A 12,966-nucleotide genomic window follows, 5' to 3' on the forward strand; every position below is an offset into this window, starting at 1 on the left:
AAATCCTATCTGTATTAGTCCATTCTCAACTGCTGTGAAGAAATACCGGAAACTGGGTAATTCATAAAGGAAAGAGGTTTAATTGACTCACAGTACCACATGGCTGGGGAGGCTTCAGGAAATGTACAATCGTGGTGGAAGGCAAAGGAGAAGCAGGCACCTTCTTCACAGGGTGGCAGGACAGAGTGAGGGCAAGCAGGGGAAATGCCAGACATTTGTAAAACCGTCAGATCTCGTGAGACTCACTCACTATCACAAGAATAGCATAGGGTAAATTGCCCCCATGATCCAATTGACTCTACCTGGTCCTGCCCTCCACACGTGGAGAATATGGGGCTAGAATTACAATTATAATTGAATTGTACAATTACAATTGAATCTTACAATTCAAGATGAGATTTTGGGTGGGGACACAGCCAAATCATATCACTATGGAAAGGAATAAGAACTCAACCCTATACTCAGGTTAGTGCTTAGGATAACCTTTGCTAGATATTGTTGAATCCTGAGTGAGGGGATGAATTTAAACAATGAAGCTTAGAGTTTGCTAGGAAAAATAGACATTCACATAAACATGACATAAGAAAGAATAAAGTAATGGAGAGCGTTAAAAATGACAGAGGAGATGAAAAGGTAACAAAAAATTCTCTATTAATTCTTGAAGGATGTATAGATTTTAAACAAGTAAAGAATGGAGGAAAGGGCATTAGGGACTGAGGGAATAGAATTAGCAGGAGCCCAGAGGCTTAATGGTGTGTGAACCAGTGCTGCAGTGTGGCAGAGGCAGAGAGTGAGAGAAGCCGGGCAGCAGAAGGCAGGCCTGACGGGTAGCTTGCCGGCACCATCAATAATCTACTAGGGTTCCCCAGCTGGGTTTCAGCAAACACCCTCCCTTAGCTATTCATAGTCATTCCTCAATGGGAGGATCCCTGACCCAGTATATTTGGGAAATTGCAGAGATTCACAATTCACATTAGCGTTTTAGCAGCTCTAAAATGTTCTAGACCAAGGAAACCCATTTTGCTTAATTTAACCTGGTCTTTCCAGAACACTAGCAATACATTCATTTTGGGGGAGCAGAACACTCACTGATACTTTGCATAATATTAAAATGCTATTCGGATGCCATGGTAAGGAGTGAGATTTTTATAGAGCATAGTGAGCCATGTAGGTTTTGGAGGAAAGGAATGGCATGTTCCTATTGGTTTTGAGGCAAAATAACTCTTATGAAAGTATGAAGAAATAAATTTAGAAGCAACATCAGAAAGGCTGGGAGGTTATTACAGTGTTCCAAAAGAATGAGGTTAAGGCCTCAAATCTGGAGAGTGGAAATAAAAATGAGAAGATGAGCTTCCCAACAAGAGGAATGCTGAGGAAAGACTGAGGGACAATCTTCCAAAGCTCATGCTTCTCACCACAATGACTGACTAAAAGAAAAATATATCGAGCATTTGTTTGTTTGTTTGCAGGAGGAAACTGATGAGTTCAGATGTAGGCCTGGTGGCTCCTAAATATTCAGGTTTGGATCTTAGGTGAGGGAATGATTTGAAATGCATCAGCACAGAGACGATATTTGAAGCTATGGAGATGAAAAAAGGTTGATCTGGGAGACTGGAAGGAGAGAGAAGAAAGGAAAAGAGATGAGGAAGTCAGGGGAGAAGAAGGAAGGGAAACAAGAATATTATAGATAATACCAACATTTAAAGAGTGAATTAGAAGACAGTCTCACAAAGAAACTGTAGCAAGTTCAGAAAGAAAACCAAAGAGGAAGGAGTTTCAGGAAGGAAGAAATGATTGGCTGCATAAAACTTTCCTTAAAGTTAGGGCTGAAAAGGGGCTTTCAGACTACAAGTAATTCTCAGGGCAAATTATGCCCTCACTGCTACAGTGTCATCAGTTGTTGAAGTTATGACACCGGAAACATAAAGTGAATTCTTGGAACATAATTAAATTAGATCTATATTACATGACATCTTATATTTATATAACAACGATGAAGTGCATTTGGTTCTAGAATGTAAGGAATGTCTTCCTTACTTATAGATTTGGTTTAGCATTCCTTTAGAGTTCCCTGAAGTCACTAGGAAATAAATACTTTAAAAGACCAAAATAACAATCTCTAACACTTGGTTCCCTATATTTTTAGAAAAAGTACTGTTGTAATCAAGTATCAGCCACTGGACACTTGCCCTCCTAGAATATGGTCAAATAAAGGATCAATTGACATGCCATTTCGTCTACAGCAGTTATAACTGACCTATAAGGCCAGATTCAGCCCAACAAAGTGCTTTGTTTGATCCATATAACATCTTAACATTTTTTGAGCCAATATTAAAAATTTAGAGCTATTTTCTAAAAATGTAAACTTTCTAGAAAAATCTAGCAACAGAGTCTTTGAAGTCGAGCTCAGCTCTGCTTGCTTGGAACTGAGTAATAGCAGCCCCTTTGGACATGAGCTCTTCCGTTGTCTAGTGCCTACTAGGCCCATGTCACTGGTTTATGCAAACCTCCTTGGCCACTAGGACATTTGAGTTTGCAAACCTTGATCTCTCTCAGGTCCACCTTCACTATGGCCCACTCCAAGTCAAGTACTAAAACAGTGGGTCTTCCATGTCTCTTTCATTTGAACCCCTAAACAACTTGTCAAAGCTATGTAGCCTTTTGCATATGTTTAAAAAGTTTTTCATAATCAGTTTAAATAGTATCAAATAATGTAATTTCCACTATATCATAAATTTTGGAGTTTGAAAATAAAACTTTTACATTATTGTTTTAAACTAACCCAAAGGCTCTTTGCTAACTACCTTAGCAATGCAATACATATTTATTTTTTAAATATGTAAACAGGCTTTTTTTTGATGTCATATATTTTATTATCTTTTCTTTGTTATTATTATACTTTAAGTTTTAGGGTACATGTGCACAATGTGCAGGTTTGTTACATATGTATACATGTGCCGTGTTGGTGTGCTGCACCCATTAACTCGTCATTTAGCATTAGGTATATCTCCTAATGCTATCCCTCCCCCCTCCCCCGACCCCACAACAGTCCCCAGAGTGTGATGTTCCCCTTCCTGCGTCCATGTGTTCTCATTGTTCAGTTCCCACCTATGAGTGAGAACATGCGGTGTTTGGTTTTTTGTCCTTGCGATAGTTTGCTGAGAATGATGTTTTCCAGTTTCATCCATGTCCCTACAAAGGACATGAACTCATCATTTTTTATGGCTGCATAGTATTCCATGGTGTATATGTGCCACATTTTCTCAATCCAGTCTATCGTAGTTGGACATTTGGGCTGGCTCCAAGTCTTTGCTATTGTGAATAGTGCTGCAATAAACATACGTGTGCATGTGTCTTTATAGCAGCATGATTTATAGTCCTTTGGGTATATCCCCAGTAATGGGATGGCTGGGTCAAATGGTATTTCTAGTTCTAGATCCCTGAGGAATCACCACACTGACTTCCACAATGGTTGAACTAGTTTACAGTCCCACCAACAGTGTAAAAGAGTTCCTATTTCTCCACATCCTCTCCAGCACCTGTTGTTTCCTGACTTTTTAATGACCGCCATTCTAACTGGTGTGAGATGGTATCTCATTGTGGTTTTGATTTGCATTTCTCTGATGGCCAGTGATGATAAGCATTTTTTCATGTGTTTTTTGGCTGCATAAATGTCTTCTTTTGAGAAGTGTCTGTTCATGTCCTTCACCCATTTTTTGATGGGGTTGTTTGTTTTTTTCTTGTAAATTTGTTTGAGTTCATTGTAGATTCTGGATATTAGCCCTTTGTCAGATGAGTAGGTTGTGAAAATTTTCTCCCATTTTGTAGGTTGCTGTGAACAGGCTTTTTTTTATAATTGGAAATTTGACATCACTTTCTTTTCTCCTTGAACTTATATTTCCATTCTACTTTCTCCATAGAATTTTATCCTACTATAATATATTTTATACTTAAAATTCATTTTACTCATATTTCTTTTCAACAGAACATGTTTTTAAATTAGAACTTAATTTTTTTCTGTGGCCATAAGACTCTAAGGTGTTCAACATTTCTTTTATACTGTTACCGTTACAATTATTCCTAGTGTACAGTTCAACAAATCAACATGAGTAACAAAAATATCTGTTTTGATAAATGATTGTCAAAAATGAAAAAGACTCATCAGAATAATAGATATGGAAATTCAAGATCTGGGAATGTATTCCCTTAAAGCTGTCCTTCCCATACTACCTTGTACTCCTTGAAAAGGCATCATGTACCACAAGTTAAAGGAATCCTAGCCTGAAGACTTCTACTTCAGGTGCTTTACATCCTGCAGAGGCACTGACCTGGAGCAATGTGCAACATTAGATTATGAGGAGGGACAGCCAGCTCCCACATTGACCACTGACTTTAGCCAAACCGTTAACCACCTCTTCTCACCTATAATAACTCGGCTAGCAAACTCCTATTTTCCCTTCTACTTCAAAAATCCTACATTGCAAAGATTTCCTTATTCTCAAATAACAGTTTCTACCATGTATCTGATAATTTTCTACTTGAGATTATGTGACAGTGAGTCACCAATTTCTGCCCATGTCCTGGGCTTTCTGGCAGGCCTCCAATCTCTCCTTAGATCTGCAGCCAACCTTAGAGAACACTGGAAATTTAAGGCAAAAATGGGCCTTTGGCATTCAACAGCCATTCTTTTTAACCTCCTCCTTTCTTAGCTATAACATCATTCATAATAAAGTTTTCTATAAACAGGTGGAAGATAAAAGCTTTTTCTGTGGTTTTTACATCTTAATAGAAAACTCTTAAAAACCAAAACCTACAAGGTGGAGAAAAGTTCATTTTTAATTGTGGGACTTCAGGGACTGTGGTAGCATCAGATGAAAGATCAAATTTGAAAATCCTTCTCAAATTGTACCACCTGTTAATCAGGTTTGTTCTATGTACTTCCCTTCCCCTAATGTCCTGCACTAAAATATGTGTCAGAGAGTATGTAATAATCAAGACAGAAGTTAATAAGTCTCAAATGAGCAAGTAGGTCACAAGAATAGGAAGCATGGTCCATCCAATGCAAATTCCACATAGAAGCAGGAAGGGTGGCCAGATGAACAAGTAGAAATAAGAATCTGGCCTAGTCCTGGGCCAGAGTTCATGTTCTGAAAAACCAGGATTCATCTCAGTATCCCTGGAAATGTAGCAGTGCTGAGTATCTCAGTTGATGCTCCATATTGGATGGATACATGGATGGATGGATGAATGGATGGGATTCAGGAAGAGTGACTAGGCCTTTCAATAGCCGCTGATAACGATTTCCTGTGCCCTTTTAATCTCCCTTAGAATTCATCATCTTTCAGTTAGGAATAATGTTCAGATATTCAAGCACATACTAAAATGCTTGTATTAATTCAGTAGGTAGAATGCCTTTACTGAGTGCAATAGAGAGAATTTAATGTCAAAATGCCATTGCTCTAAGGGGCAAGCAGGAGACCTAACACTCTTTAGTTAAGACATTCTCTGTTAAATTATGTTAAGATTAACCATGAAAAAGACTATATCTCTAAGACAGAAAGCTTAAGTAGTCAGTTTCCAGATTAAAAAACATCATCACTTCTTTACAAGCATTTACAAATGCTTGTCAGCAGGCTCCAAATTCATGTTTAACAGCTACAAATGAATTCTGATGTGAGCAAGACAGTGTTTTTGAAGCCACTGTGTTAGTGCATACTTTGTTGCATACTTCAAACTTATATTAAAGGCAAGTATATTAAAATTGTTTGATCTAAAATAGAAGCCCTGGCCCATAAACTAGTCATGGGCTTCTTTTTCAATCTAATTTTAACCATACTACATTTTTAAAAATTTAGAAAAAGAAAACACTATTGACATTTAAAATTTTTAAGTTAAAATATTCGACTTTCTATGAGAAATCCACATTTCACTCTCAAAAAAGATGACATAATGTCCTTCAATTATTTGTTCTTGAAGTACATCGGCACTTCCCACAGGCAAATGAGACACTGAGTTCTAGACTAGTGGTATCCTGATAATTATTAGTTTTGTTTTGTTTTTTAAATAGAGCTGTCTAATGTATCATCAGTGTCCCCAACCAGGACTTTAGGAGAATGGGAACAGTCACCCTGGGACAGCCTCCATTTTAGGGAAGAGGAGAAAGTTCAGAGCAAACCAGAACAGAGACTCAGGGTGAGGGTAGGATGGAAAGGAATGTCTCCATTTACATTCTTAACAAGGTGTGCCTTGAGTACTGGCATTTCTGTGTTGATCCCAAGTTGACACGATTCCTGAAAATGTCAAGCTTGGAACATATTGGGCTTAGAAAAGAGTCTTTCTTCAGCGAAGGCTTCTCCCAGAATGACTAACCTGATTCCCCACCATCCCCAGCCCCCTAGCTTCCTGGTGGGTGTTATCCCAGGCCAATGACATCAATGTCATGGTAAACATTTCCCTATCGGAAACCTAGAAATGATTTATTTTTCAGTTAGAAGAAAATAGATGACAAGTCCTTGAACACAAATGAAAACATTCAGAATCAAGGCCCAAAATACTCAAACTTCTCCAAGAACTCATCAATAAATTTCTGTTTGCAAGATATCACATCAAACCACAATGACTTACTTAACTTCAAGAACTTCTGCAGCCCAGTGTAGTAAACAAAGTTAGGTGAGAATCAAAATGGAAAGGTGGAATTTTGAAAGATTTTGAATTTTTTCCTCAGAAAAAGATGGAAGGGGTATGGTCTTTGGATCACTGTCAGATTGACGTGGGCCACTCAACTAGCACCTCTCATCCTCACTCAGTCCCTGCATCTGTAAAACAGGACTGATAATCACCCTATCCTAACCAACCAAGTATATTAAAATGTTAAGAAAAGGTGAAGCTCATGATGAATGTAAATTATTACTTTTAGTTCCTTTATAACTGCCTGTTCTATTGACCAAAGGAAAGTGTCCCTGTTATCACAGTCCCTGGATTTTTCTTAAACTTTTGGTTTGAAATTTAAGCATGGAAACACCTTTCAGAAAATCAGGATACTTACTGCAAAATACCCACCTATACCATTTAATGAATTGCAAAGGGATGGGAGACCTGGTTTGTGCTCCCAGGTCTCGGCATGTTATACTTGTGTGTAATATATGCCTTTTCTGAGTCTCAGTGAGGGATGAGTATTTGGATATTTGTGCATTTCTTTGAACTTGGAAGAAATTGCAAAGGAGGATGATGAGGTGGGTCAGTAGATGTGGTGACTCAAGACGAGTCTAGAACTTGCTTACATATCTTGAGTTGCTAAACAAGCTCAGCATGCTTTCAGTAAGGCAGAGCTTGTCTTTCTAGTGTGCCTTGTCCCAGTTGTCATCACATGCTTTATGATGGTATTCCTAGTGGGATCTAGAGTAGGCAGACACTGAAATCACTAGGAGTTGGTACTAGTTAAGTCATTCGGCTTCAGTCTTCCCTGAGGCTAATCATGGGGTCCTCTCTATTCCTCTCTAGTACTTCCATATTTAGCTCTTCCTTGTTACAGGCCCCAGGGCCTTAGTCGCCTCCTTATAGAATGGCCACTATCTTACCAGTTCACTGAGATTCTTCCAAATAACACGGTTCTCCTGTTCCCGGCAGAGAAGCATGGGCCATTTGTCCTTCGAAGGCCTGGAAGTAGACACAAATGTTACCTTCGGGGGCCAAGCATTATTTACAGTAGTCCATAAATGAATGAAGAGGGCTGGGTGAAAACAGAGACAAACTGAAGGACTGCCTGGTCCATGGGTTTTTTGTTGTTGTTTTTTGTTTTGTTTTGTAATGTGGAAATGCAGGCCCAGTGTTGTCTGATCTTCTGGTTGTTGTTTTTGTTTGTTTTTTGTTTTTTGGTTTTTTTCAAGAGAAACCAGAAATCTGATTTTTTTGATGTGAAATGTATTAATTGGTAAATTTTAGTAACTTAGTAAATTTTTAAAAATACATTGTCATTGGCAATATTCTGGTTCTTGAATAAAAGAATGTATGAGTGTTTGTTAAGCATTTTGCTTTATGGCTTATGTATACATTGTAGATAGGAGTATTATTAAATTTATCATTGAAACCCAGGCAGTGTGAGAGAATAAAGGGGACGTGATTAATGATTTTGTCAGGGATGAGAACTTTTCACATTTTATGTTCTCCAGCTCCCTATTTTGAGGAGATGGAAAAATAAATATCTGTAAAAAGGTATAGAGATGGGCCCTGATGGACAGGCAGGAAGACACTCAGGCTGGAATTAACATGGTGCATTCAGGGCATCAGGAGACCTGATCAGTTTCAGAGAAAGTGCTCCAAAAGGCAATGGTTGGGATACATCCATCTGATAGGCTAGAGACAGATTAAGGACTGATATGAAAGCCGAAGCAGAGGGTTCCCAACTCAGTGTAACTGGCAATAGGAACTGAAACTTGTTCTTGAGAAGGAGAGGGCAGTGGAATACAGAACAGACCAGAGGAACAGAACAGGAGATGAGATGGAGCAGGCAGGTTCACGACTTAGGATGCAGAGCACAGTTTAATACTATATTCAGCACACATTTACTGAACACCTGCAGTGTACTGAGCACTGTCCTATGAGCTAGGAGACAGAAAGATAGGAAGGACATAATCCAGTGGGGGCGTCAGAAATTTTAAAAGAGAATCATCATGTTTCAAGGGATAGCAGAGTTGATATTGCTAGGAAGAGTGGAGGCAGCCAGATGAAGGAGGTGGGAAGTGAGAAGAGCACATCAGGCAGAGGTGCCAGCATAAGAACGTGGTGTGAAAAGGCAGTGACCTGCTGCTCCGTGTCCTGAGCTTGGAAACCCTAGTGAGACATTAGGAGAGAGTGCAGGCAAGGGGATCCTGCAGGCCTTGAGACAGGGCAGAAGACAAGGCCTCCAGAAATGAGGCAGCAGGAGGAAATGTATGAGAAAGCAGAATAGGTCTAGAAAGAGCTAGCAGATCAGAGGATGAGATGGGCAAGTACCATGTCACAGAAGCAAAGAGAGGAAGTGGAGTTTCAACAGCGGCCTTTAACAGAGAGAGTGCAAAGGTCAGAGACCCAGAAGAAGGAGGGCTTGGCTAGAAGGTCACTAGCAGGCTCTGGCTTCCATCTCCAAATAGGCTAAGATTAAGCTAATTCACCATTTTCCCACAACTGTCAACTCTGCAGAATTGCCTTTTCTACCTCTCAGACAGAGAGGGAAATCCCAGCTGCCTGAGCAACCGGTTTTTCACTTTCCTCCTTGTTTGCAGAGTCTAGTGGGGCTGGCCCTGGTAACCTCTGGTGATTCATCCAGCACGCCCTATGACCGCATCCCCATTGTGTGTGTGTGGAGAGGATGAGAGTTTATGTGTTCCTCTGAACTTTATTACAAAAGAAAGGAACATTGTTCTCTAGAAATATGAAAGAAAAAGAAAAGAACAAGGTGTTACTCTAGCATAGTTTTTTCTCAATTATCTGAGTTGTAAAAAAAAAAAAAAGTAGTGAATAGTGGAGCTTCCTCAAAACAGATTCCGAGCACTGTCAGTAGTTAACAGTAACTACTGTGGTGGAATTCCTGTGTGGATCTATTTTGGCACTGTGTTATGTAATTATTTTTATCTTAGGATCAGATCTGAATCATTCAGAGCCAATGTCTTCAGGGCACTGATGTGACTCCAGGTGTTCTCACATGCCTGTCTTTCTTCTCAGATCACTGCCCAACACTGAATCTCAAGTGATGGACCTCAGTGCATATGAATTCGGGGCCTATATGTTTTGTAACAGCAAATCCTACCACACTGGTGAAAAAGTCTAATAACCTGACTGATATTCTATTTTGATGAGCCCTCAATTGAGAGATTATATTCTGGTAGTAGGTTACACCTGTCCACCATGTGAAGAACAAACAATAAAGATTGAGAACCCAAATGTGTGTCTTTAGAAATTAATCTGTACATTTTAAAAAACTGCCAAAGGAAATGTGAAAAATGGTTTCATAATTGTTAGGTATTAATAATATCTATTCTAAATGTATAGCTTATTTTTTACTAATATAATAGAAATAAACAGGCTTGGACCTAATGTCAATTGATTCTTAAGAATTCACTGCACTAATAGTTTGGATTTTTGTGTTCATTCTATTTCTGTGGCAGGTGCTGGTCTCAGTGTCAGTGATAATGAATCTGGTCAAGGCAGCCAGGAGGGGGGCACCTTGACTGACTCCCAGATCGTGGAGCTCAGGAGGATACCCATCGCCGACACTCACCTCTAGCACCTCACTAACCGTTCGACTGAGCACACTTTCTTATTTGTGTCAGCTTTTGTGCTAAAACTCTCTAAGTACATCCACCTGTGTAATAAGAACCGGTGAATTGTACTGGATGATTAACACAAACGTGATTCTTGTATTTGGAGTATAAATTACTGATTGTATGTGACCTGAAAATTCACTGCTCTAAGAAAGATGGAGTCAGTTTGTATCAGTTAATAGGATGTTCATATTCCAAGAATATTGGTTGTTTTTTTTAATCACCCTATATGGCTAACATTGTTTAATGAAAGTAATAATCAATAAAGCAATAGAATCTATTTGGTATCATCCAGCTTCATTATTGATAAACAAACATTGTGCATGGGCAAAAAAAGCTAACTCTATATGTAGATGATGACAAGCACCCTGTGCCATCTTGCATGAATCCAGGTGATCCAGATTCAAGACTTCACTGCAACTAGAAGACTTTAATTCTGAAAACTGTAAAATGGTCTGTCTGTTGATGATCCTACACCTAAATGTTGATTGGAGTACTGAAGTTGGCCTAGTCTTTCAACAGTATGTATTTCTGCTCATTATAAAATTAGGGATCTGAACACTTCTCAGAATGAATGTTCTGTCCCCAGTTAAAAATAACTCCATCAAGCACTTTTTTCACGCAGTTAGAAGAGGATCTTTCAAACAATACAGAGTTTGTTTTAGAGAAACATTTCTCAGTTTGGATTTTTCAGTCTTTCTTTGTCTTGGAATGAGACATCAGAAAGTCTATCCCAGAGCAAATGCTGTTGTGTTCGTGATGATTTCATTGACTATAGTTCCAGAAGAATCATCAGGAACAGAACAAGTTTGTCCTGAGGAAGGCATTTTGACTTTTTATTTTGGAATTCTTAAGTATGTTTGAGAAAATCAGTATCATCTCAAGAAAGGTTAAAAAGATTAGCTAAGAGAAAATTTTGTTCTGTCAATAATTTTCCTTAGAGCCATAATTAAAAGATCCAAGTGCTTTATCATCACTATTAAGGGTGGCTTTATTTGTTGTAAAGCCTGAGGTGGCATTATTTATCTTGATAAAGTATAAAATGTCTCCTTTTCCTGTGAGTCCTCCCCTTCCCCTACCCCCTTCGTCTTATATTGAGTTTTGATAAGTAGACTGTCACTGTAAGTAGAAACGGGTCAGGAGCAGTGGCTCATGCCTGTAATTCCAGCACTTTGGGAGGCCAAGGCAGGAGGATCCCTTGAGTCCAGGAGTTCAAAACTAGCCTGGGTGACATGGCAAAACTCTGTCTCTACAAAAAAATACATTAGACATCTAATTATCTAACAAAGGCAATTGTTGATAGCTCTTTTCTTTTCTACATGTTGCCAAAATTTGAGAAAACCTGACCAAAAAAAAAAGGTTGCTGGGTTTCTATTGCTATTCAAATTGCCATCATGATAAAAAAATCTAAAGGGCTACCTGCCACTATTCAGCTTGATTCTTTTAAATATTGGAAGGAAAACCCATGGTTTTACAAGCCACAGTGCTAAAAACAAATAAGATTCATATGCCAATAGCAGCAATAGTTTGCCATTCTGTTTCCTCCAAATGTGCATTGAAGTGGGACACCTGCCATATAGTACTATGTAGGGAGAAGCAAATAAAATCAAATTCTGAAAAATGAAAACCGAAAGGCTAGGACTCTAACACTTCACCTGTGATCTTTCTCTTTCAGTAGGCTTGATCCTCTTTTTCTCCATGACATTTCCTTAACACCTTTACTGAAATATCATTCACATTCCACAAAACCTATTTAAAGTATATACTTCAATGGTATTTGGTATATTACACTATTGGAGTTTTTTAAAATTGTAGTAAAATATGTATAAAATGTATTATTTTAACCATTTTAAGGGTATAATTCAGTGGTTTAATTACATTCATGATGTTTTGCAACCATCACCTTTATCTATTTCCAGAATGTTTTCATCACTCCAAACAGAAACTCTGTATACCCCCTTGTCCATCATATTTTCTTTCCTCTGTAAGAGATACCTAACATTTCCTTGGCAATGTCTTCACTTTTCTGCATTTTTGTGATTACTTTTTTGCATTTGTCTTTGTTTTACGTTTTTAGTATTTTAGAACGTTAAAATAAAAAGGATTTTTCATAATTTGGATACAAGTACAGAGAGGTATGCACATGGGTTACAGGATGGTGATAGAACTGGTGGAATTTCAAGACAGGAAATACCAATTGAATGAAAATCTTAGTAAACAAAACACAGAAAGCATTTCATTCTGGAACTTGAGTTTTGCGTTGATTTTCAATCTCTTGAGGTACTTTAAGATTTCATCAATATTTTCCATGCCTCCCAAATCTGATCATGGAAGTTTAAACATAATGGAGGTATGAAAAAAAATGCCATTTGGGAACTGAACTCCCCAACAATTTCACCTTGTGTTTTCCAGCACTTAAGATCTAAGACCTCTGGGTAGATTTGTTTGAGGTTAAGTGTCAATCAGTTAAGTAAGTGGTGTTGACCTCAAAGTGTCTGGATGCCAGAGTGGATCTCCCTTGGACACCCTGACTTTGGCAGAAACAAAGAAAGCACCAAGGCCATGCCTACGTTTCATATGGCCTTCTAATCGTTAATGTCATAGACCCAGTCCTTCCAGTGCTTCTCTAGCAGGATCCAAGTCAAAGGACGACATATTCAATGAGCAG

The 12,966-nt window shown here is 38.5% G+C and overlaps 1 protein-coding gene across 1 annotated transcript in view; it reads left to right on the forward strand.

Moving 5' to 3' along the window:
- Positions 1–10,585, forward strand: part of ADGRV1 (adhesion G protein-coupled receptor V1) — a 602,359-nt gene extending 591,774 nt beyond the window's left edge. Inside the window, exon 90 of the mRNA XM_003261601.2 lies at positions 10,143–10,585. Within this exon, the coding sequence (XP_003261649.2) occupies positions 10,143–10,261 (119 nt within the window). The 3' untranslated portion in view covers positions 10,262–10,585. The remainder of the gene's footprint in view (positions 1–10,142) is intronic.
- The last annotated feature ends 2,381 nt before the right edge of the window (positions 10,586–12,966 follow it).

This window comes from Nomascus leucogenys, chromosome 2 (genome assembly GCF_006542625.1).
Source record: "Nomascus leucogenys isolate Asia chromosome 2, Asia_NLE_v1, whole genome shotgun sequence".
In the NCBI taxonomy this organism is placed as follows: Eukaryota; Metazoa; Chordata; class Mammalia; order Primates; family Hylobatidae; genus Nomascus; species Nomascus leucogenys.